General features: G+C 33.3%; 4 protein-coding genes across 9 annotated transcripts; 2 read left to right on the forward strand and 2 right to left on the reverse strand.

The window, feature by feature from the left end:
- Positions 1 to 4082: 4082 nt before the first annotated feature.
- LOC111274711 (protein TIFY 11B-like) lies at positions 4083 to 6280 on the forward strand. The gene is made up of 5 exons (XM_022859574.2): positions 4083 to 4468; positions 4683 to 4872; positions 5169 to 5467; positions 5581 to 5638; positions 5974 to 6280. The coding sequence occupies exons 1-5, from the start codon at positions 4333 to 4335 to the stop codon at positions 6110 to 6112; spliced, it is 822 nt and encodes a 273-aa protein (XP_022715309.1). The 5' UTR covers positions 4083 to 4332; the 3' UTR covers positions 6113 to 6280.
- A 3374-nt stretch (positions 6281 to 9654) lies between these two features.
- LOC111274712 (oligouridylate-binding protein 1B-like) lies at positions 9655 to 15340 on the forward strand. Of its 3 annotated transcripts, none has more exons than XM_022859575.2 (12): positions 9655 to 9931; positions 11375 to 11436; positions 11793 to 11895; positions 12086 to 12165; positions 12242 to 12303; positions 12407 to 12494; positions 12711 to 12786; positions 12885 to 12915; positions 13289 to 13408; positions 13594 to 13679; positions 14121 to 14297; positions 14754 to 15340. In XM_022859575.2, the coding sequence occupies exons 1-12, from the start codon at positions 9830 to 9832 to the stop codon at positions 15036 to 15038; spliced, it is 1272 nt and encodes a 423-aa protein (XP_022715310.1). In that variant the 5' UTR covers positions 9655 to 9829; the 3' UTR covers positions 15039 to 15340. The 3 variants fall into 3 exon arrangements, with proteins under 3 accessions (XP_022715310.1, XP_022715311.1, XP_089611618.1); XM_022859576.2 differs by having other exon boundaries at positions 12089 to 12165; XM_089755492.1 differs by having other exon boundaries at positions 9668 to 9931; positions 11793 to 11965; positions 12089 to 12165.
- A 333-nt stretch (positions 15341 to 15673) lies between these two features.
- Positions 15674 to 18556, reverse strand: LOC111274715 (protein FLUORESCENT IN BLUE LIGHT, chloroplastic). 3 transcript variants are annotated; one of them, XM_022859578.2, is made up of 5 exons: positions 18434 to 18556; positions 17864 to 18066; positions 17373 to 17535; positions 16506 to 16826; positions 15674 to 16042 (listed from the first exon to the last, which is right to left on the reverse strand). In XM_022859578.2, the coding sequence occupies exons 1-5, from the start codon at positions 18516 to 18518 to the stop codon at positions 15840 to 15842; spliced, it is 975 nt and encodes a 324-aa protein (XP_022715313.2). In that variant the 5' UTR covers positions 18519 to 18556; the 3' UTR covers positions 15674 to 15839. The 3 variants fall into 3 exon arrangements, with proteins under 3 accessions (XP_022715313.2, XP_022715312.2, XP_089611619.1); XM_022859577.2 differs by having other exon boundaries at positions 17373 to 17550; XM_089755493.1 differs by having other exon boundaries at positions 17373 to 17550; positions 17856 to 18066; positions 18434 to 18524.
- Positions 18557 to 19098: 542 nt separating this feature from the next.
- LOC111318628 (uncharacterized) lies at positions 19099 to 22248 on the reverse strand. 2 transcript variants are annotated; one of them, XM_022921501.2, is made up of 3 exons: positions 22005 to 22248; positions 19636 to 21521; positions 19099 to 19554 (listed from the first exon to the last, which is right to left on the reverse strand). In XM_022921501.2, exons 2-3 carry the CDS (start codon positions 21496 to 21498, stop codon positions 19354 to 19356), a joined length of 2064 nt encoding a protein of 687 aa, XP_022777236.2. In that variant the 5' UTR covers positions 21499 to 21521; positions 22005 to 22248; the 3' UTR covers positions 19099 to 19353. The 2 variants fall into 2 exon arrangements, with proteins under 2 accessions (XP_022777236.2, XP_022777237.2); XM_022921502.2 differs by having other exon boundaries at positions 19174 to 19554; positions 19636 to 21524; positions 22005 to 22135.
- Between the last annotated feature and the right edge of the window lie 1738 nt (positions 22249 to 23986).

Here is a 23986-nt window from a genome sequence, read left to right on the forward strand (position 1 = left end):
TCGACCGACCCAAAGAGGAAAAAAATTGGAGTTGGAAAATTAGGAGATTGTGATTTTTTAAAAAAAAATTTATTAGTAAAGGTTAAAAAAAAAAACAGTATTTGAGATAATTTTATATTTTTCTCTTATTCTTGCATATAAGCAAAACTAAGAAAATAATTTTTTAATTTCCTTATGTTATTTAAATAAATTTTTATATTTATTGTACTCAAATAAATTTTTATTTTTAATTTGTATTAAAAATATACTTTTATTTTGAATAAAATATTAATTTATGTTAATAGCTTATATAAGTATAAATAAAAAGATAAAAATTTATTTGAATACAAATTTAAATAAAAATTAAGAATTTATTTTAATATAAAATAATACAACGACTTATCTAAATAAAAAATATATTTCGAAAACTCTTTTAGCATTTTAACCTAATGTAACCTTTTTTTTTTTTAAATAATTAACCTAACCTAATGTAACCTAAGCTTGCATCAAGGATGCAATTGCTGTTGTATTTATTATGGTTTACTTTTTTTTTTAATATTTTTTTATCACATATTTTCCGTTATCGTTTTTGCTTATCTTATTTATTAAAGGCGCCTAAATATTAGTAAAGCAATCAATAAACCCGAAACCCACTTACTAATAGTTAAAAGAAATTCACAAAACATTGTAAACTCATGAAAAATAATAATAAATCTCATATTTTCCTTCAAAGGAGACGAATAAAAAAAAAAAAAAAAAACTAAACCCCGCTTTCATTTTACATATAGTTAGTTAACAATTTTCACCAGCCAAATTCACATTCTGACCTATCAAGCCATTGATGTTTTGCTCTTTGGACAGTTTTTCATCGTTGCCATTGTTGTCCATATATTTGACATGGATTCTTCCCCTTTCATGACAATGGCAAAATAGTTTTTCCATTTTTTATTTAAGCATAGGGGAGTACTGGTAAAAAATGCGAATTGGCTAATGACTATGGTTGATAATAGTTTGGTTTGATTTGGTTTAAATTTTGTTTATTTTGATTAATTTATATTATTATAGATTAAAAAATCGATTTGAATTTAAATTAAATTTATTTTAAAGTCAATTCAATTTGAATCAAATGATATTGATTCAATTTGATTCATTGGATTTTAAAATATTTTAATATTATTTTAAAAATTTATTTATTATATTTAAATGAATTTAAATAAAAAAATTATTTTGTTTTATAAAAAATTAATATATATATAAATTAATAAAACTATATAATTTGGTTGAATTCAAATATTTTTCATTTTTTTTACATTTCAATCTAAATTTAATTTAACATTTAATATCTAAATTTAAATAAAATTGAATAAAAAATAAATTGATCGAAATTAAACACTATACTTTTAAATTAATTTTTAATTTTATCCTTTTTTTTTTCTCCTGCTACTAATGGCTATAAGGAATCTTGAAGAAACAACTATAGTCGTTGGGTCCAAATTTAATGGTATTAAAAAAAATTGAAAAATCGGCAGGTGATAATATTTTAATACTCTTACCATTATTTTGGCTTTTATAAGTTTTATTATATAATTCGACAGGTGGCAGATACACCAAGAGTAAATTACATTTTTTTTATCTATACTTTGAGAAAATGTATAAATTAATAATTAAAGAAATAAAAAAATTATAATTTACATCATAAACTTTTAAATAATATATACTTTACATTATAAATTTTTAAATCATATACCATATTAATTCAAACTTTAATTTCATTAATCATATAATATTATATACGGTACATTTGACAAATACTATCTTGTTATATATTTACTATAATACTATGAACATCTTTTTTTTTAATATAAATTAAAAACATATTTCTTTAATTTTCTTGAATCTCTAAGATCCATCAATAATTTTTTATTACATGATATTCATATGAAAGTTTTTACTAAATATTTAATAAATAATATAAATTATAACAAAATTATTATAATTATATATCATATAAACAAATTAAATTAATAATATTAAAATTTGATAAAAATAATATATTATTTAAAAATTCATAATATGAATTGTAAATTTTATTTCTTTAAATATTAATTTATATATTTTCTCAAACTTTAACTATAAAAAATATAATGAAAAAATGCGTCTTCTATTCCCATATATATGTGGTTGGAGTCCGATCGACTTTGAACAAAGTATTTTTAAAGGTTTATTTAGTCAAAATTTGAGATTAATTTGATAAAATTAAAAATAACGATAATCTGAGTGGGAAATCAACAAATCATAATCTGTATGGTCCTACCACGTGTTGTTCGAATAACATGACCAAATTACCCCCAACATGTCCTTTCTATTCCACCGATACGAATTGTTTATCACGTGCTTTATTATACTGTACACAAAAGAAAGTCAAGGAAGCGAATACATAGAAGAAACGTGAAGTAACCGTTTTTGCTTTTTTGAAAAAAAAAAAATGACGAGCGTGGGCCCACGTGGCTGTCTCCCACTGTCGGCATATAGCTGCACCTAACTAACGCCGTCAAAAAGCGCCAAATTCCGTCTGTGTTCTGAAAGTCACTAGTATATCACCCCTATTTCCCTATTTGCATTTAATTACCAAAGTACCCTTCTAGTATAAAAATATATTTTTCCAAAATGATCAAATTAATAAAACTATATATATATATATCATTTAAGATATATTTAAAAAAGTAAAAAATTAATTAAAAAATAAATGATGCCTGTATCACCATATTAATTTTGCTTATAAAATTTATTTCCAAAAAATTATTTTTAAAATTAAAAAAATTTCATTAATAGTATATCATATAATTTATTTATATTTTTTGATATAAATATAAATGTAAAATATTGATAAAAATATTATATATTGAAAAAAAATAAAACATAAAAATTTAAATCTCTTGACTCTTTTGAATTAAAAGTTTCATGTTCATGTTAATGAATAAAGAAATTTTTATTTTATTTTTCACATTTAATAATAAATTTTTTTCATAAATTTCGTATGATCCATTTTGAGTTGTGGAACTATTTTTTTTTTATTTATTTTTTTCATCTCTTAAATCTACTAAAATTAATGATTAAAAAATATAAAATTAAAAAATCTTACATTAATATAAATTGATCTTATCCCTTTTTATAAATTCTAAACTATGTTTGAGATTTATTTAAAATTTTTATCAATTTATTGTAGTTTTCATTATTTTCAATTTTAAGATAAAAAATATGAAGTTTATCCGAACTCTACCTAAATTTTGTCTCCCTTCATCACTTTCCTTAATTTGTTGAACCTAGAAGCTATAAGATAATTTAGATTGCCATTATAATTCTTCGTCAGTTTGCTTTACAAGTCAAAGATCATTTATTTTTTCTTTCCTTATGTTCAACATTTTCACCAAACACATTGCAAATTTTCTCCATGATTAAACCAAAACATTTCATTTAGACGTAATTTAATTTTTGAATAAAAGATATTGTATTAATTAATAACTCAAATTTATTAGATATTATCTTATAAAACAAATAATTAAATTAAAATGTAATATGATTATATATTAGGACCATAATCATTTTTCTCCTCTTTCTCATCCATTAAACCCACAAGATAATTTTCAACCTACCATTTAAAACCTAGTTATGTTTAACTAAAATTTAATGCACAATTGGAAAACCTAATATATGACAAGTCAGCTAAACGTGGTTACATTAAATTAATCATATTTAATATTTTTGCTTCTTAGCTTGAAAAATGTGAGCAAAATCTTAGAACCCAAAACCATGAATTTGTACCACTGAATTTTCTGCGTTTGCCCTTTCCTTGTCTATGAATTTGAAGAATTGTTCAGAAAAGACTTGGTCCACAGGCAAAGGGCAACCATGGAAAAAAGTGAGTTAGGCAATTGCAAGGAAAGCTCCCCCGTCCAACTTGACTGATGACTCTGCCCTATTCTAGTATTATCTTCAACGTTGTTATACCAATAATATTTTCTCTTTCCTTAACTCTTTCCTTCATGCAAAAAAAAAAAAAAAACGTGCTTTAAATAAAATAAATAATTATTTTAAAAAATTACAAGATAAAGAAACCAGGACAGCTCATAGTTAATCAGGTTCGAAGAACATGTGGTATTTGGAGAAACCTGCTTCCCCCCTTATATTCCTTCATGTCATACTCTTTTAGCAGTAATCTCTGAAAGGGGCAAAACACTTGGATAAGACCCTGAAACTTGATGTTTTACTAGATTTTATCTTTAACAATAGTTTCATTCAGCTTTTGTTAGAAACTTGAGAGTTTTCAGACAACAAGAAAAAAAAAAGGAAGCCATGTCCAATTCAGGCCAAAAGTCCGGTAAGGCTACTGAGAGAGCAAATTTTGTCAATCTTCTTAGCCAGTACTTGAAAGAAAAAATAAATCTTGGAGATATCAGCGTTGGGATGACTTCAAAACGTGAAACCAAAGGTACCCTTTTGTTTTCTGTCTAAGCTTCTGTTTGTTGTTGAAGAAAGGGTTGTAATAAAATTCTGAGCTTTTGTTTGGGTTTACGTGGGGGGTGTTGGATATGAAGATTTATGGTTGGTTGATGTTTCAAAGATTCTTCTTTTCCCTGTGGAAAGAAAAGTTATTGGATTGGGGAAGAAGGATGTTTAATGTTCTTTGTTTGGTGATGTTGCAGGGGTTGAAACATCTAGGCAACAAGCAATGACAATGAACTTTTTGCCCCATATGGATAATTCCTCTGAGAGTTCAAGACCAAATCTTGTGGCATCTACATCAAATGTGAAATCTTCTGATTTCTTCCCAGAGATTGGCAGTTTTGGTGCCTCCAGTTCCAAGGAAGATGCCACTAACAAAACAGATTTCAGGTGTGTGTTTTGTTTTCATTAATTTCACAAGATATTTAGATGTCCCGATCTTTTACAACCCCAACCTTTAAAAAGAATGCCTTAAAAAAGTTTCACCATGTTTCACAGTTTTTACTTAATTTGGAAGCAGTATGTGTTTAATAGTTAGGGTGACTTCAAGTATGTTTTAGTTGAGGAATTGTTACAAGTTTAATGCCTTCCTGTTTAAAAATTAAAACAAAAATGGTAATGAGAAACTACTGAAATACTCATACTATGGACAGAAAATTGTTAAAAGTTTTTGTTTGTTACTTTAGGAAACCAGCAATAGCGGAGCCAAAGAATGCCCATCTGACCATATTTTTTGGCGGACAAGTGCTGGTATATAATGACTTTCCAGCTGACAAGGTCAAGGAGATCGTGGCCTTGGCTAACCAAGGATGCTCAAATGCAGGTAGTGGTGTTGTTTCTGAATCTGGCATGGAAAAAGTATATTCCAACATAGACAAAATTGATTCTACCTGTTCTGACATTCCTGACCTGAACATCGCCTCGATGACTGCAAATAGTCCTGCTCAAGATTCTTCTGTTGAGCGGCATCAATATGGTGGTTCAGGTAATTGATATGTGGCCTTGAATCAAATCGAGGAAGTTGCAATTAAAAATTTTTAATGGTTTTAATTGTCAACCAGCAATTCTAATTTGTTGGCATATCTTTGCTCTCTGCAGATTTACGAATTGCGAGAAGAAATTCACTTCACAAGTTCTTTGAGAAGAGAAAAGACAGGTTAGAGTTTTCCCAGCACTAGAAAACTTTTGGATCCTAGGAAATCATGATTGGATTCTGCAGAACTATGGATCTCATATCTTATGACAAATGAAACAAAACTGGTGCCTTGCATTGCAAACTTTTTCCTTTACTAGAAAACTAGAGAGAACATTTTTCAATTGATCCGTGAAACACCTGATATAGGCATTCAAATATTCGAATACGTTATCTGCATAGTCTGGCCTTAAAGGTGGCACTTGGAATACCAGATTAAAGATCTAATTTCAGATATAATCTTGATAGTCCTGACTTCATTAAATGATCACTAAATTGATCCGTGGCTTAATTTTCAGGGCAGCCGCAAGGGCTCCATACCAAGTTAACAACCTACGAGGATCTCCTCCTCCACCTAAACCTGATGAAAGCAAGTCATGTCATGAGGAAGGTCAATCATCAAAAGAAGCATCAAGAGATCTTGATCTCAAGTTATAGTAAATATTGTCAGTTCATCGTGTTGTAACTTGGGATACCTTAGTGATCAGGCATAATGATCTTAATTCTTAACTATTGTTGTTAGGCATTTTACACTTCTACCAATACATTTTTTTGCAACTAATCTGTTACAATTAAATTGAGATCTGATTTATTTTTTGTCTATAAGTTTAGTCCATTGATAGTTAAAACCCCAAAAACTGCTTTTCTATCTTGTTCTTGATGAAACTTTGTTGTTAATTAGTTATGGCAAGTAGGGAAGCAGCCAGATGACGCCTTCATTCAATGGTTTAAAAGTGATGAATAAGGAGAAGGGTTGAGTGTTGAACTTGTATTATCAGAAGAGCAAAAGCATCTGTCATGATTTAGTAGGAAAAAATGGGAAGGAGAATTAAGTTATGGTTCCTACAGTGCAGAACATTCGTAGTCAAAAAAGTACTCCTAAGCAACAGCAAGGCCAAGCCAATGTGTCAGATACCCAAACTTAATTGAACGGGCCAAGCAAACAGTGTTGGATTCCATATTTTGACCTGTAGTTTTGCCAATAGTGTTAAATTTACGACGACTGTGGGTAATCTTGGTGACTTTAGACTATCAGCTCCTCCTGTATGAAGCAAGAAAATATGATTTTGACCTGCCATGAGAGGAATGTGAGTGTGAATGAGAATTAAACTATGGTTCCTACAGTGCAGAACATTCATAGTCAAAAAAGTACTCCTAAGCAACAGCAAGACCCAAGCCAATGTGTCAAATAACCAAATCTGAATTGAACAGGTCAAGCAAACACTGTTGGATTCCATAACTAGACCTATCGTTTTGGTGACAACTTTAAGTTTACCATGACTGGGTAATCTTGGTAACTTTAGACCATCAGCTCCTCCTGTGTGAAGCAAGAAAATATAATTTTGACCTTCCATTAGAGGAAAGGGAGTTTGAATGTGATAGGGACTAGACAATCTGTTTTGTTTGATTCCTTTAATACTTGTTTCTGCCTAGGTGACAAAACCATTAAACCTGAGATATTCAAATTCAAAGCCCGAAAATTTCTGAAAAATCTTCAAACCCTCTCTCTGTCTCAGTGTTCCCCACAGCACAACCGACTAAGCCACTTAGCCAAAGACTAGCAAAGGCAAATACTTAAGGCAGAAAATAGACGATGGCTTGCCCAAGCCTAAGCTTGTTCATCGGGGGGGGTAGGTGAAGGCTCACAATTTACACACTCAAGCTTTTTCAAATTCAGAAATGGCTTCACAAGAATCACAACATAGTTTTTTCGGCTACAATGCCATCCTATGAAGAGAAAATATAGAGTTTCCAATCCAATGTGACATAAATGAGAAAAGCTTTACCATATTAGGATTAACAGCTTTTCTCTTTCAAAAGAAAAAAAAAAGATGTGCACCATGAATTAGTGTTGGGGAACATCAGCCGCAGTAGCAGAAATCGTTTGTTCAACGTCGCTTTGAAAGCTTTGTTTCTTTGCCTCTATGGCAGTAATACTAACAACCAATTCGCCAGCTCCAAAGTACAAATACATCATTATAAAAACAATAATCTCATATGTATCTGATGGGAACACTGCAGTAAATACCAGAACAGAGAGCAGGAAAGAATTGTACGACTACATTAATTCTGAAATACAAACTGCAACCAAGTACGGACATTGCATGTTTCCTTGCTAATAGAAGTATGGTCAAAGACAAAGGGAGCCGTGCCATATTCTACTATCCCCGAGCCCCAAACTATGACCGAATAAATTCTCTATCTCTGGTAGGCCGAGTAGTCCTTCACCTTCATGGAAATCCCATTTCATATTTGTAATAAAGAAATCCATGATCAATGGTAGATTGTTCAATCTCTGTTTCATGGCCTTTGTAATAAGAAATCTTGCATGGTACTTAAAGTTTTCAACCAATCTGCCTGTGTTTAATCTGGATACCAGATGTAAGAAGGGGACCAGTTGATGCATGACATTGCGATTTCCATGGTCCAAAATTAAATTTCCATATCGACTGTTTGTAAAGCGAAAGATTTTGATATACCAGAATCTAGAAACCAAAGATCATGTGATGGAGTTAAACTCGCATGTCCATTTCAAAGATACCTTTCGACTTCTGCCTGTGTAGTCACATACTACCCAAGTTTGATACTGATACCTGGGCTTGAGTTCAGACAACCTTTTTTTTTTTTTCTTTTTCACAAGTTTGTCCATCAAAATGCTACTTCCTAAGCATGTGGAGCTAAAACGTCGGTGGATTTCAATACATGGGGATAGATTTTGGTAATTTACCACTAAAACTCTGACATGTCAACAACAGTTTTAATCTTTGACTTGAAAACACCAGAAAACTTGGTAGAAAATTTATTACACAGGAGTTTAAAGAAACAGAGACAAAATTTACAAGGCACATAGCTTTGCAGGGAAACTAAAAATGAGTGCTAACCGAACACTAACTACACTGGGGAGTCTAGGTTCATGCACTTAGGCTTTGACTAAGTGTGCTTGAAAACAAGGCAGGTTCAACCAGAGGTCTTCTTTCTATCAGATCAGGGCCCAAAAATTGATGGATTAAAAACAAAGCAGGAAAATATTGCAGGATTAACCATACTACTATGTTTCAAACCATCATTTTTTTTTTTTAAAACGAGGACTTAAGCTAAATGATTTAACATTTGTCGCAAGACAGAAATTCGATCTCAATACTTGTAAATTTCTCTTTCTCGGTTATTTTTTCCTATACTTTGGCTTCTTTTATAAATTTTTGTTTTGAACCATGCCTTAGACCACCTGGGTATTCTAGCGGGCATGACAAAAATGTTTTGTTAGACCATTATAGCATGATTAATTAATCGTATCAAGAACCCTAATCCCAAATTTCCAAACATTGTTCTATTTTCATTTACATATACTATATATTTTTGGGGGTGGGGGCTAGGTCTGAATTACAGAGCAATTTGTTTAAATCAATTTTAACTGTTAATAATCTGGGTTTGGTGAGTTGCATAATGCAAGTTAGTTTCAATTTTAAATGGACCAATTTGTATATTACACAAAAAGAAAAAAATTCTTCTATCATAATTGAGTTTATATGAATTTGATATTAACAAGCATTTTTGTGAATTCAATATTTAGTTCAATTAATTTGTATAATAAATTTTAAAAAATAACATCTAATAAATTTAAAATTTAAAATTTAATATTTACAACCTATTTATGCAAAAAATTAATTTTGAGCTCCAACTAATCCAACTATAGATCTATAGACTCGGCCCGTTTTATTAAACAAGCCCATTATCTGCCCTGTAAGCTGGCCCATTTGGCTGACAGCTTTTGTACTTTTGAAAGCTTGTCTACTTTTACTTCCCTTTTGGACATGGATTTCGTTGAACGTAACATAACCAGTAGTAAAGTCACCTCTTTTGACACGTGGCATTACCCCATTTGTCATTTACAAGCACAAATAACATTCAGCCGTTACTTTATCTTTTTCCTTCCTTCAATAATATCCTGCTATAAATACTTTTTGGAGCCACTCATTTTTGTTCCTCTCTCTCAGAGGCCTGCTTTCCTCTTCCACTTTTATTTTTTTTCTGTCACTTTCTCGAGGCCCCTCTTTTTTCGAACCCTAGCAAAGGAGGAAAAGAAGAAAAGAAAGGGTAATTTTCTCGGAAACCAAACACCGGATTGATTTTCCCTAGAAAATTGCCGAGAAAAAGATGCAGCACCAGAGGCTGAAGCAACAGCAACAAGCCTTGATGCAACAAGCTCTCCTTCAACAACAGTCTCTCTATCACCCAGGCATCTTAGCTCCTCCCCAGGTTTTCCACTCTTTTGTCTCGCTTGTCTCTTTAAATTTTCGTCAAATTTTCTTTTCGTCGATCATCTACGAGTTTTTGATCCGGTTTTTAGGAATGATTTGCTGGATCTTCGAAATCGTGTTTTGATCTTGGAGCTCGTGTGTGGTTTCTTGTTTGTGATTGATTGGTAGAGCTAGGGTTAGTTTGGGAATTTTTATGCGGTGATGATTTAGCTTTTGAAAGTTAGCTTTTTCAATGAATTTGGATGAATTCGGTGGACTTTGTTTCTATTTTGTTGTTTCTAGGCTTTGAATGCTATTTTTTTTTTTGTTTCTTCCGGCGTTATTGTTCGTGAAGAGAAATTTTTTCATTTGGTTTTCAGAAATGAGAAGGTCTATGACTTTACGATGTTTTTGGTGTAAAGTTAAGCTTATTGTTTTGGGTTTGAAATTTGATGAGAGATTGTTTTGTTTCTTAATATTTTACATTTTCATTGCTTGGAGTTCCAGTTTTGTTATTTCTCTTATATGGAGTTGCAATTGGCAAGCAAGTAGGTTTGCTTTTGGTGTTTTCTTTTTCATTTACTTGTGTTTCTCACTACTTTGGTTTTATTTAGTTTACTACTTATCAATGCCTTGTTGTTTTACAAATGTTGAGAAATGATTTAATGCGTTGAGGTAATGTTTAGTTGTCATCTCTCTCGTACACTCTCACAATTAATCAATCTGTCTATTTGTATATGTTTATATGTAGCTATCTGCATTTCTTTTTTTTTTTGTTGTTGCAAATATTGGGTAAAAATGTGCAATTTATCTCTCTCCCCCGCTTGTTTGAAGTGTTGGAGTGTAAAACATGGTTCCTGAATTTCATTTAGGGACTTTAGGGTTATAGTGCTGGAACATAACAGCGTGGAGCAAATTTATGAAGTATATCGTACTTTCAATGTATTTTGCATCTTTCGAAGTTACATTTCCGGCTGACTTTTTTTGTTTGAATTGTGTAAAAAGATATAGATCTTTTTTTTTTTTTCAATTTGGAGGGAGCTCAAAGGAATTTTGAGTTGCAATATCCTTGAATTTACTCTAACCTACAAACTACAGTTCTGCTGAAAGTATGTCTTTTCTAGGTGAGGTGGAATATTTTGTTTTGGTCTGGTTGTCACTGAAAAGTCAGGGGAAAAAAGAGATCATGCTAAAAACAATAAAATATATTGTCTTTTTGTCTATAAGTTGACAGTGTTTTCAAAGAGGTTGGAGAAGTGATGCTCTCATTTCTGATGGTTGTAATTAGCATTTTGTTTTTTTTTTTTTTTAGGTTGAGTGTTGGATACCTTCTAAAACTCTTCGTCCTTCCAGGATTTGAACACTTTAGAATTGGATTGAGTGGGAAGGGACTTTTTTTACATCATTTCTTATTTCCCCCCTTTTTTTATTTCTTTTAGTTTTTCACTTTTTTATTTTGCAGATAGAGCCCATCCCAAGTGGAAATCTGCCTCCTGGTTTTGATCCAAGTACTTGCCGCAGTGTGTGAGTGTTTGCCTAGATTTTTTTTACATTTTTTCTTTTTCCTTTTTGTTTCTTTTGTATTTTGTGCGTCTTTTATTTCCCCTTCATGCTTAAACAACTACCCTAGTCGCTTTTATGCTTATGAAATAATACATTGGAGACACTTTCCTTCATGAATCTGGTGATTGAAAATGTTGCTACTGCCCTTAGTGTAAAATTTTAAGCTAATGGCTCTGATAGTTGATATTTAAATGGTTTTGGGAATGTGATAGATACTTGTATGTACTTGCATCTTTCTAAGAACTCAGATAGTTACTTACATAGCCTTTTATTTATTTATTTATTCTTTATTCTTTTTAATTTTTGTGAAACTGCAGGTATGTAGGAAACATCCATTCACAAGTGACTGAACCACTACTCCAAGAGGTTTTTGCAAGTACTGGTCCCGTTGAAGGTTGCAAGCTTGTCAGAAAGGAAAAGGTGTTATTTTCAATATTGAATCCCTTTTTTTTTTAATATAAAACTGTGAGGATGCTCTAATTGTGCAATGGTTAACTTTTTTCACTTAGTTTTTCTCGCTTTAACTTTTTTCACTTAGTTGTTCTCCATTTCCTTTTGCCTATTGATTGCCATATGGTTGAGATGTCTTTTGTTTCTCACTCTACTTAAGCAGTCATCATATGGATTCATCCACTACTTCGATCGCAGATCAGCTGCTCTTGCTATATTGTCTCTAAATGGGAGGCATTTGTAAGTATTAACTTTTAATTTTTTCCTCTTACTTTCATTTTGAGTGTGCATTTGCATTATATCATGTAATCTGCAGATTTGGACAGCCTATCAAAGTCAATTGGGCATATGCTAGTGGTCAGAGAGAGGATACATCAGGTTTGCTCACGTTTTTGTTTGCAAAATTTTGCTCTAATATATCTATGATGTGCTGGCAATTAATTTTTAATTATACTGTTTGATAGTATCATAATTGGTGCAGGTCACTTTAACATTTTTGTTGGGGATCTCAGTCCTGAGGTTACTGATGCAATGCTATTTGCATGCTTTTCTGTCTATCCCAGTTGTTCGTAAGCATCTTCTCTTTTTTTTTTTGTTGATTTCAGTAAATGCATGTGTTGACAGTATTGTAACTTAATTGAAGTATCTGCCTTAACTATCAGGATTTTTAATTTATTAGTTAGTATACCTTGATGTAAACCTTGATTAATGTTTTTGTATTGCTGACAGTAGTGATCTATTGGTGTCACAATGAATAACAAATCTGATGTATTTACTGATTTCAGGGATGCAAGGGTTATGTGGGATCAGAAAACTGGGCGTTCAAGAGGATTTGGGTTTGTCTCATTCCGCAGCCAGCAGGTACTGCTCCTTAGTTAAGTTTCTGGTGGCTCTTTGTGTTTTTCTTCCATTATAATGTTGTTTCATTTATTGATGTTGACTTTTTTTTCTGTGTCCAGGATGCACAAAGTGCAATTAATGACTTAAGTGGTAAGATTGATGTTTGTTACTCTATACTGCACTTTGTTATCTTCATTAGTTGCAGATTTAGCTCATCAAATGAAGCTGTGATTTTTAGCTTCAAAACTTTTATTTCATATCTTTCATGCTTTGGAGTGAACTTAATAGGTTGCTGAAATAGTAATCTAAAATGTTTTTTTTCCCTTTCTTTTTTCCCTGTTATTCTTTCATGAAATTTTCTCTAAAATCACCATGTGTAGATTATTGATTCATTAAATTCTTGTTGCTGAGCTGGAAGAATTGTATTTATTTCTAATATTTTAAATGAATTATCACTTGCATGAATTGCTGTTATTTGATATTGCAGTAAAAATTCAAATATGCTTTTGATTTATTTTTGTAGGAAAGTGGCTTGGCAGTCGGCAGATCCGTTGTAACTGGGCAACAAAGGGTGCTTGTAGCAACGATGACAAGCAGAGCTCTGATGCCAAAAGTGTGGTGGAACTAACCAATGGCTCATCAGGTGCGCATGTTGCTGCAACAATCATTATCTTTTCTTCAAATATCAAACATTCATAATAATTATTACTTTCTTCAATGCAAACCTCATAACTAAATAATATTTAATTATTTTTATTTAACCTTTTATGGATCTTTAAATTTGTGCCAAATGGGAAATAAACTTACATCTATTACCTTGGCATGCAGAGGATGGTAAAGAGACAACCAATACTGAGGCTCCTGAGAATAATCCTCAATATACTACTGTTTACGTGGGGAATCTTGCTCCAGAGGCAAGTAACTATCTCCAACAGCTTGTCTATTTATTATTTTGCACATGCAAGTTAATATTGAAATAAGTGTACAAAGCATTATGAGCTTATTTACATAGGACAAGTGAAATGGGCGGCATTTCTTTATCACTTCTACAAAATCTCATATTTCTAGATGCATGTAGAACACTCAAAATTTACAAAACTTCGGTCATTTATTTCTTTAAGACCCAGCTTGAGTAAAAAGAATAATTAGTCTTTTACCTGTCAATTCAAGCTTCTCAACATTGATGGTATGAGCTTGAACCAGCTGTCCAGTATTTGCACCCTGAGAATTCCCCACTTCTAATAAAGTTTTGCGTGCATGTGAGAGTTGGCCTTGTGTTTTGAAAGCTCCAGTTTGTACTGTAAAAGTACCATGTTAGGTTCTCCAATAAAACCTATTATATTTTGTTCCTGCAGGTCACCCAACTTGAACTTCACCGTCACTTCCATGCTCTTGGTGCTGGGGTGATTGAGGAGGTTCGGGTCCAGCGTGATAAAGGCTTTGGCTTTGTGAGATACAGTAGTCATACTGAGGCAGCTTTGTCTATTCAGATGGGGAACACTCAGTCATTTCTATGTGGCAAGCAAATTAAGGTTTGTTCTCTGCTTTTAGTCAAAATTTAACTTCCTCTTATATTGGAGAAATATAAATATGTAACATAATGTGTATTTTGAAGTCTTTGGAGGAGGATGCTATGGAAATTCTTTGCATAGGTTATTATCTTCATCAAATCATTGACCCTTAGGTATCCTACAATAAGCCATAGAATGAGTAGGATGATTGTTAGGAATGGTTGATGTTCTTTGGATTCAATCATTTTTGTTTAAAAATCTTGTAGTTGTAGTTGCAACTTTCATTTTTTAATCCCTTGGATAATTAGAAACTGACATATTTAATTGGTTTGTGTAGGGCTCTTTTGATTGTTGTGGATGGTTGATGTTCTTTAGATTCAATATTGCTTGTCTAAAAATCTTGTGGTTATAGTTCCAACTTTCATTTTCTAATTCCTTGTGCAATGAGAAATTGAAATCTTTAATTTGTTTGTATAGTGCTCTTGGGGCAGCAAACCTACACCACCAGGGACAAGTTCAAATCCACTTCCCCCACCTGCAGCTGCACCTTTACCTGGCCTTTCAGCTACTGACCTTTTAGCTTATGAGCGGCAACTTGCCATTAGCAAAATGGGTGGTGTTCATGCCCTAATGCATCCACAGGGACAGCATTCTCTCAAGCAGGCAGCAATGGGAGTGGGTGCTGCTGGAGCAAGCCAGGCTATATATGATGGTGGGTTCCAGAACGTTGCTGCTGCCCAGCAGCTAATGTACTATCAGTAATAAAAATAGAGTTTGTGTGGTAATATCATTATCCTTATTTCCTGCATTTGCAGGTTTTTTATTTGAGTTCTAAACGAAACATTTAGGAGGCATTTTAATGTATTTTTCCTTTTTCAGCAGTGAGCTTTTGCACCCTGCTTTTATCTATAGCATATGTTTGCCGATTGTATCAATCTTTATATGTTTCCAGATTTCATTTGAGTCCCTAAACGGCTAGGAAGCTTTTTAATGTATTTTCTTCTATGTATTTCAAATGTTTGATGTCCCAATGGATAACTAAAGCATATTTGCAGCTTTCTCGAGTTCTACTTCTACATATTCGGATAATTATTTTATTTTTTTCTTCTAATATTTGTTTGGGTATTTTTTAATTGATTAATGTGAAGAACCATTCCACGTGTGATGCTACAAATGCTCGCCTCTGTAGGCTAAAGAAACTTTGTTCAACTGATTGAGGTTGGAAATGCAAATATGGTGCAACCTTAAATGATGAAAAGATGACGGCAGTAGTAGCGCATGATCCAACCAAATAATCCTCGGAATAAATCACAATTTCAGTTTCTGCAACAAACATGGATACTGAAGGTTGGGGAAAATGGGAAGGGATAACCGGAAGAAACAGAAGTTGCAACATATGATCCAACCCACATCATTGTTAAATTTCCAATCTCAGTATCTGCAAGACTCAGACAAATAACTGCAATAATGAAGTAGAAGATATCCGCAAGCTGTCTGCAATATCTACAACTATTTATAATTACATTAAAGAAAGAACTATAAACCATCGGATACGCAGCTTCATCAGTCTGTTTCCAACCTAGCAATATATTTATCATAGAATTTCCCTGCTTTCTCAAGGTCTCCAAGTTCAGTGTAGCAATCCGCAATTGCTCCATAGGCTTCTGTGTTTCCAGACTCCTCTCCTTCTCGCTCAGAGATTGCTAAAACCATTGAGTGGTATTTAATGGCTTCTCGATATTTGCCTTGCCTTTGCAATGAAGCACCTAAATAAAGCAAACTTAAGTTAGAGGCTGTTATAATTTTTGCTAACTTTTACGGAACGAACTCCAGGTTTAAGGACCAAGTAATAAGAAACGAAAAATTTTAGGCTTCGATAAATTGGATAGCTCTCCCAGATTATAAAAAAAAAAAAAAAAAAAAAAAGAACAACCACATAACAATCACATAAAGTTGTTACAAGTTTAAAAGCTTCACAGTTTCCCCCCTCTATGTTTTGGTGCTACTACTCTATTCATAAATGACTTGGGATTCTTCATGACCAAATATATGGTTCCCAATGGAAGCACTGCTTTGAGCATCTTAAAACTTTACGCACATAGATCCAAGGCAATGCCATAAGGTATCATAATCCTAATTCCTCCTTTTTACTTGGTTTGGCTTAAACCATGATAACCATATATTACAAAATCAGAGATGGAGACAAGATGGGTAAACAGAGATACATACCTAAACCCCTGGCAGCTTTCTTCTCCTCGATTGGATCTTTTAGACTCTTAGCAAGCTGCAGGGCTGTTTTAAACTCCAGAAAAGCCTTCTCAGGTTCTTGATTCCTTAAAAAATTCTTTCCACTCTTCAATCGGGAAATCAACTCTTCGTTTCTTGGATCAACAATTACTTCATTTTCTGACATTCTACCAACAACGGGAGCATAACTCAGGCTGGGAGCATATGACTCTATCTTAGCCTGCCTTCTTAGAGCAGCGTTGATCTGGCGCAGCTGCTCATTCAGTCGCTGCAATTCCCCTCTCCTCTGCCGTGCAAGCAATCCTGAGGTACAAGTTGTAGATTATCAGGGAAATAATAATTAGGGCAACAAGGTTTTTGGTGAAATTTTTGTGGATATCACATCATATCATTTTCTTAAGGTGAAAAATATAAAAAGAAAGGAGAGTGAACAACTAAATCTAACATAATGTAGAACAAGACATGGGAAGTTTATTTTCTTAAGTTATATAGACGGGTCAGTGGTCAGGATGAATTCCAGGGTTTAGAAGGGGAAATTGTAGTTTTAGATGTTGCCATCACTCAGTTACAAATTTGTATTTCAAACTGAAAACAGGTATGTATTTCTAGGCTTTTGTGAACTGAGACATATCTTCAACTGTGTAAGTAATGTATTTAGAATCTCTTCTACATGATATCTTAACGTGAATCTGAGTTTGGGTATTTTAGGTGTAACAATTTCTTCAAGCAAAGAAAAGATTGTTTGAGCAAGGAATATCAATTGCTGACTTGTGTATGTATGTCATTTGCAAATTACTCGGAGATGTATTATGGGCCAGAGCTAAAGATGACCAAGAAATACAAAGATACCTCCAACTGTGGCACCAATAAGGGCTACAAATAGCAGTAAAGGCATGTTGAAAAAGGAGTTATCAGCTTCACACGTTTCTGCCAGGGCTTTGAAAGGAGCAGTAAATATCAAAATGTTGGTGGCAAGAAATGCTGTCACTGGGACTCTTAACCGTAAGCCTCCCTGCCCCAGCATCAGCTTCAATCATTTAGAACAGTTTGATGAAAATGGAGAAAATTATGTTAATTTTCAAAGAGTAACGAGATACACAATAAAATGCCAAAATTCAAACAAAATTCAAGCAATTTAAAGGCATACGCCTCTTTCTTAATCTTCAAACATTAAACTTTAAGCATTCTACAAATCATATCAGGTGTGGAGGTGGACATGTAGCTCACTAATCATATCCAAGTAAACACAAAATACAAATAGCTAACTAGCTTAGTTTTTGTAACCATGACTAGAAATAATAAAAGCATGAAAGCTGCCTATAGAGGACTCACCGTCATACCTCAAGAGCAGATAACTGTTGTAGAAGTTCATCATAAGGTGATGAAATACGATTCAAGACCCACTTTCTCTCCGATATTTGGCAATGGAGTAAGGACTGTTTACCCATTTCTTGCAACAGATGACGAATCTCAACCGGTCCATTAACATTTTTAAATGATTGTCCAAAGTTTCCTACTTTACATATAAACGATGCTATCTTCCCTGTTTTCAATCATCAAATTTAACTCCAAAATTAGTTACAATAATATTTTATTCCACCATTAATTCAATTCTACCAGTAAGCCAATTTACTCTTTATTTTAAACTTTTCCCATCAGTTATTTAATCATTATTCAAATACCCATTTCAAGACTTCACATTTATTTCCAATTTTGCATCAAAATTCAGTTTTTTCTTCGGGATGAAATTCAGGAAAAATTTCATATTTGTAAATTAAAAGAACCCCCAAGCTTACATTGCAGCCAAAACTAAAGAAAAGCAAATTACAAAGAAATAAAGTTTTTTTTTTCTTAACTAAAGGCAAAGAAAAGAAGAGTGAAAAAAATGGTAAGAGGAAGGGAGCACTGACCAGAAAAATGGGGCTGGGCGAAAGATGGTGAGAGAAGGGAGCATGGTGGGGTAACGAAGCAAGAGCAATGGATTATCACTGCCATTGCTTTGGATAAAACTTGGATACTCCAAACGCAGTGTCTTTTATAGTGTGAGAATTGGAAGACATATATGGCCTTGGAAGTTTACAAAAGTTACACTTATGCCATTCTTTGTTGTTTATCAGAAAAATTGATTTAAAATGGATTTGATTGTGATGCTTTATCCTTCACCATATATAGCGAAATATGTTCGATTTTATAGGTTTTTTTACCTCTATTTTCTGTTTATTGCTGGAGCAAACAGACCATTAAACCAAATTCCAATGGACTAAGGGCTCAATAAGCTCAAATAAAGTGGCAGCCCTGTATAATTTTTTTTCTTGAAGAGTTCCCAATTTGAGATTAGAAAAAAAAAGAGATTATTAGAATTTAAACCAAAATCTTTTAAATGTCACTTTTTAAAAATGGTTAAATGAACCAACATAGGAGCTTCCGCAACCCTGTATATACTATTGACTGCAAGTTCAAAACTTTATTCCAACAATCCTGGAATATCATTCTTCTAGAAAAACGGCTTAAAATTTGTTGTTCAACTATGGGAAGAAATCTGCTAGTGATTTCTCTCTTTAAGAACTGGTCAAGGTTTGACAAAGTACATGAATTCAGCACAGGAATTCAATATGGCGCTGTCTATTTTATAAAACAAGGGAAAAAAAAATGACAATTCAGGAATGGGAATTCTCTGGTCAAGAAGAAACAATAAGGGGAAAGATTATTTCTCCATTACAATATTTCCAGTCTTGAAAAAAAGCAAATTTAAATAGGCAATACCAAGAAAAAGAAAAAAGCACTTATGACAGCAAGCTAGCCTAATGCTGACAAACTACTACTCGATAAGCTATTTGGCGGTCAGCCTGGAAATTTCACGGGGTTGTAGGATTTGGAAATGATCAGTTAAGCCCAAGTGTGCCATCAGAAGCCAAACATGGGTTAGAAGCTGTCCTCCTCGCCTCAGATGTTGTCTGTGCTGACTTCCTTCACAATGACTTGCAGCATGAGCAAGCATTTCCACCCAAGTATCAGCAATTAAGCTCCATTTCTGCCATAAAATAGTAATAATAAGTTCACTAATGAGATCTCAATCTTCAAGAGGGGGAGAGTTGGGAGTAATATTATTTACCTCTTCCTTGTTTGATATTTCATTCAAACTTCTTGCAAGGCTACTTCCATCCATTAACATAGATTTCCTTGCACTATACCTCCTTCCAAGAAATTCAACCCCCGTAGTAGCTTTAACCAACTTATCATACGTATCCCTTTTGTTTTTTGGTGGCTCTGGTGTATTGCAAAAATCAATGACTTCGGCACAAGTGTCTTCAATTAGAATATCACCAATCCCAGCCTGTAACATGGCAGGATAATTAACGAGCAAGTGCATCATATACCTTGACATGAGAATGCTCATATGGCGCTTTGATGGAATGGCCTCTCCAAGTTCCTCCGAGTAGTAGCAGATGTCTGTAGCAATGTGCCATATCAGAATTCTCTCATCAAATCCTTTCTCCACGCTCCACTTAAGTTCACTGTGACCATGAATGTCCACTCCAAATTTTTGTCTTCCTACATCTGAGGTATCATGAACTTTTGCTTTAATTTTAGCTCTCTCCTTGAGATGCTTGAATATCCATTCCTTTAAGGTGCTGGGTATCACCTCCTTAGTAACATATCTCTCCTTTTCTTGCTTTTCCGCAATGCCTAAGAACTTAAAGTGTTTTAGAATTCTATGGCAAAGGTGAGGTTTTACTTCACTTAAGATTGGATCGTAAATCATTGGTTTTTCTCTAAGCGCAAAGTCTAGTAGATTGAATTGAGCCATGGAGTTTGACCATCGAGGATTGTTAAATAGTTGGATAGAAGCAATGGCTTTCAAGATAGAAGTTTTTTTGTGCAAGCTCAACCAGACAAAGGTCCAGTCCGAGAAAAGAATGACCAGTGCCGCATATATGTCAAGTACAATAGCTAATACCAGCAATAGGAAGGTTATGACAAGGTCAACCTTGTTATACTTGTGCTTATCATCAGCCAAAGAGAAAAGGACTAATACAATGCAGGTAAGTGATAAATTGATGCAGCGCAAGCCAAGGCCCCAACGAGAATAGACTACTGATGCTTTCGTGTAGAGCAAATCATACATGAATGCAAGCTCCATTTCAACTACTTTAAAAGCCTTTTCAAAGGACAGATTCTGAAATATAGCTAGGCTGCTGTCTCGATGCCGAGAGGTAAGTAGGAGGTTTACAAAAATACGCTTGAATATCTGAAGTAGTCCATAAGCTTTAAGTAATTCATTGGTCTTGTAATTGGAATTGTCTTCAAAAGCAAAGGTCTCCATGGGCAGTTGAATATCAATTACTCTGTTTGGTATTAGGTTGCATCCCCCTTCTTTCTTCACATCGTACTCCTTGAGTAAATTTGGGTTACTAGAGCCTAGAAGATCACGACGAACAAGCGTGGAACCTTTAATCTGTTGGCTGCTTGCTGAACGGAGGACCCAGGTCCTTTCTACATACTTGCTGAGGCCTACAAATACCATTAAAGTGGACAGAATTGATAGATGAGAACCTCTCCATGCCATGAGGTAGGTGTAGAATGCAACTCCCGCTTTTAAAGCCAACCCAAGCAGGTGCCTCAACCACAACTCATTGTCTTCTAAGGCGTAAGCAGTGATGGTGTCAGGGCCACCCAAATGCAACAACAGAAATGGTGCCCAAAATACATGCAGTTCAATGTTGGCATCCGATTTACCATTATCACTAGTGTCTCCCAGGTCATTTGAGATAATGCCAAGGGCCATTGTTGCCACAGTATCTGAAGCTAAGTAAGCTACCCATACTGCAAACCTGACCAAAAGTTGGTAACTATATTTTCTGTGATTGCCCATGACAATGAGTATTGTCTGAAAAATGAGGCTAAGTAGAAGCAGTCCTCGTAGCTGCCAGTCCTTCCATAGATTTTCTAAGTTTTGAATGAGTGCCTCCATCATTTCTTCTTATTCTTTACAACAATCTGCTAAGAATTATATAATTATATTTAATAAACTTTAGATTGACCTAGAAATATAACATCAAAACAGAAAAGAAGGTGACTAAGGCTTTGATAGGCGGGTAGACTGAACTAACTATTGAAAGTAAGGCCATCTAGGTCTCATTATAAAGGTAGAAACATATAATGAAATGGGTATGAAATGCTACCATGTCATCAGCTCTACTGTTTCTGATTAAGTACTTTTTTGTTCCACGAATAAAAGCAGACCATTGATCCAAAATAACAGAAACAAAGAAATGTTACAAGCAGCCCGAGTAATTACATTAGGACAAGTTCAACAAACAAACACAGAGAAACAAACAGGAAACAAGCGACAAGAATAGAAGAAGTCCCTTCTTGAAGATGGCTAAATATACATTCAAAAAGTTGGTTCAAGCCAAACAAAGACTATGATACAGTTACTGAAGTGCAATGAGAAGGGAATATGAAGAGAAGATTAAGTACCTGTGGTAATCACGGATGACACAGCTCTATGGTCTAATCACCAATGCTTATCCTCCTCACTTAAAGTCAAATTTCCAGAGGAAGAGAGAAAGAAAGAGAGAGAGGAAAAAAAAAAAAAGGAAAAGGTAATTATGGATCCAACTGCAATCCGCTTTAGTCCCAACTGCTTGGAAATTACTTGCATACTGCATAATGACCACATTTGCTTGGCTTTGACTTCATGTATAGATAAATTTGTGACCATACACTCTTTTCTACATTAACTGGATAAGAGAAAGGTATCCGAATGGGAACAAATTGTTGATACTGTAGTAAGGTTTAAGTTTAGGAACCTATTTATTACATATAAAAATCATAGAACCAACACAAATTTTTTTAAAGATTATTTTAAGTTTGATTAAATGTTAATATATATTTTGATCTCTATCAACAAAATTAAATTTGAAAATGAATTATGTGCAAGTAAAGTTTTAACACTCTATTGTGCCTAATTTTAATAACAAATTAATAACAAGTTATTTTATTTAAGCCTTAATCAAAAATAAATTTTTATTAATTTTGTTATTTAAATTTTTAAAAAAAAATTTAAAACTTTTTTTTTCATCTTAAGAATATTCAAAATAAATTCGTTATTCATTTAAAGAGATTTCATTATCAAATTTATTATATATCTTATCAAATTCATATCTTCATCATTTTTATTTATTTATAAAATATTATTATATAAAAATTCTATCAAAATTATCATACAATAATATCAAAACCTGCAAATAAATCATACAAATATCATAAAAAATATGCCAAAATATTATAAGAATCATATGGTGCAAAGATATCATGCAATGAATGTCATAAAAAACATAATGCAAAAATATTAAATAAATCATAATCATACAAATAAATCCCATACAAAATATTATAAATTAAATTTATGCAAAATATCATACAAACATATATTATAATTTTTCATGCAAAAATATCATATAAATATCTTGCCAGTAAATATAAAAAGTCATAAAAAAATGCAAAAAATATTATCAAAATTTCTTTCTTCTCCTTTTTCTCATTATCATATAAAAAAACAAGGATAAAATATCAGAATTAAAAACAATAAAAAAAAAAAGGAAAAAGTTAAAGATCGGGTCGGGTCAACTATCATGCGGGTCAGTCTTAGATCTTCTTGGTGCAAAACGACACCGTTTCTTTTCAATCCCCAAAGTCATATTCTTTGCTTCATTTTCTCGTCCCTGCTTCTTTCTCTATATTTCAGATTCCTCTTCCTTCTCTCTTAAACCAGCCAAGAACCAAAGCAATCGGCAGCCTCTTCAGAACACCAAAGCGCTGGTGGTCCAATCCAGATTCCAGCAGCACGGCGCCACCTTACGCCGCCGTAGCCTATGCCAGAAACTTACTCGTCCAGCAGCGCCTCCTTTCTCACTTTTCTATCTCTGTTTTAAAACCCAGAAACTCCAAAAATATCAAATTAAAACCTTAAAAAAAATCCCTTTATTGTCAACTGCTTGCTTTTTTGCGATTTTTGTGTGGATTGCTGCTAACTGATTGTTATTGTGTTGCTTGCGTTTGCTTCTGTTTGTTGGAGTTTCTGATGTGGCTTTTGGGTTTTTGATTGAATGCTTTCGGTTGTCTATGTTGGGGCTTGCTTTGGATTGACTTGATTTCTGAAAATTGTTTTGCTGGCTTTCTGCTTGTCTTCTAATGGGATCTGGGTATGGGTTTCTCGTTACCGTATATGAGGCTGTGTGTGCTGGCTTTCTGGTGTGGATTGATTTTCAGGCTCCCTGGTTCTGGTTATGAATGAGGCTAGGAATTACTGTCTGTGAATTGGTTTTGGTTGATTCCTTGCCTTGTTGAATAGCTGTGTTGCCTTGCTCTGTTACTACTGCTGAATTACTTGGATGCTTATTGCCGAATTACTTTCTTCTGCTTGATTTTCTGTTTGCTTGCTTTGCTTGTTAATTGAG

Source organism: Durio zibethinus, chromosome 26 (genome assembly GCF_047325235.1).
Source record: "Durio zibethinus cultivar Kanyao isolate XHJ-2024 chromosome 26, ASM4732523v1, whole genome shotgun sequence".
In the NCBI taxonomy this organism is placed as follows: Eukaryota; Viridiplantae; Streptophyta; class Magnoliopsida; order Malvales; family Malvaceae; genus Durio; species Durio zibethinus.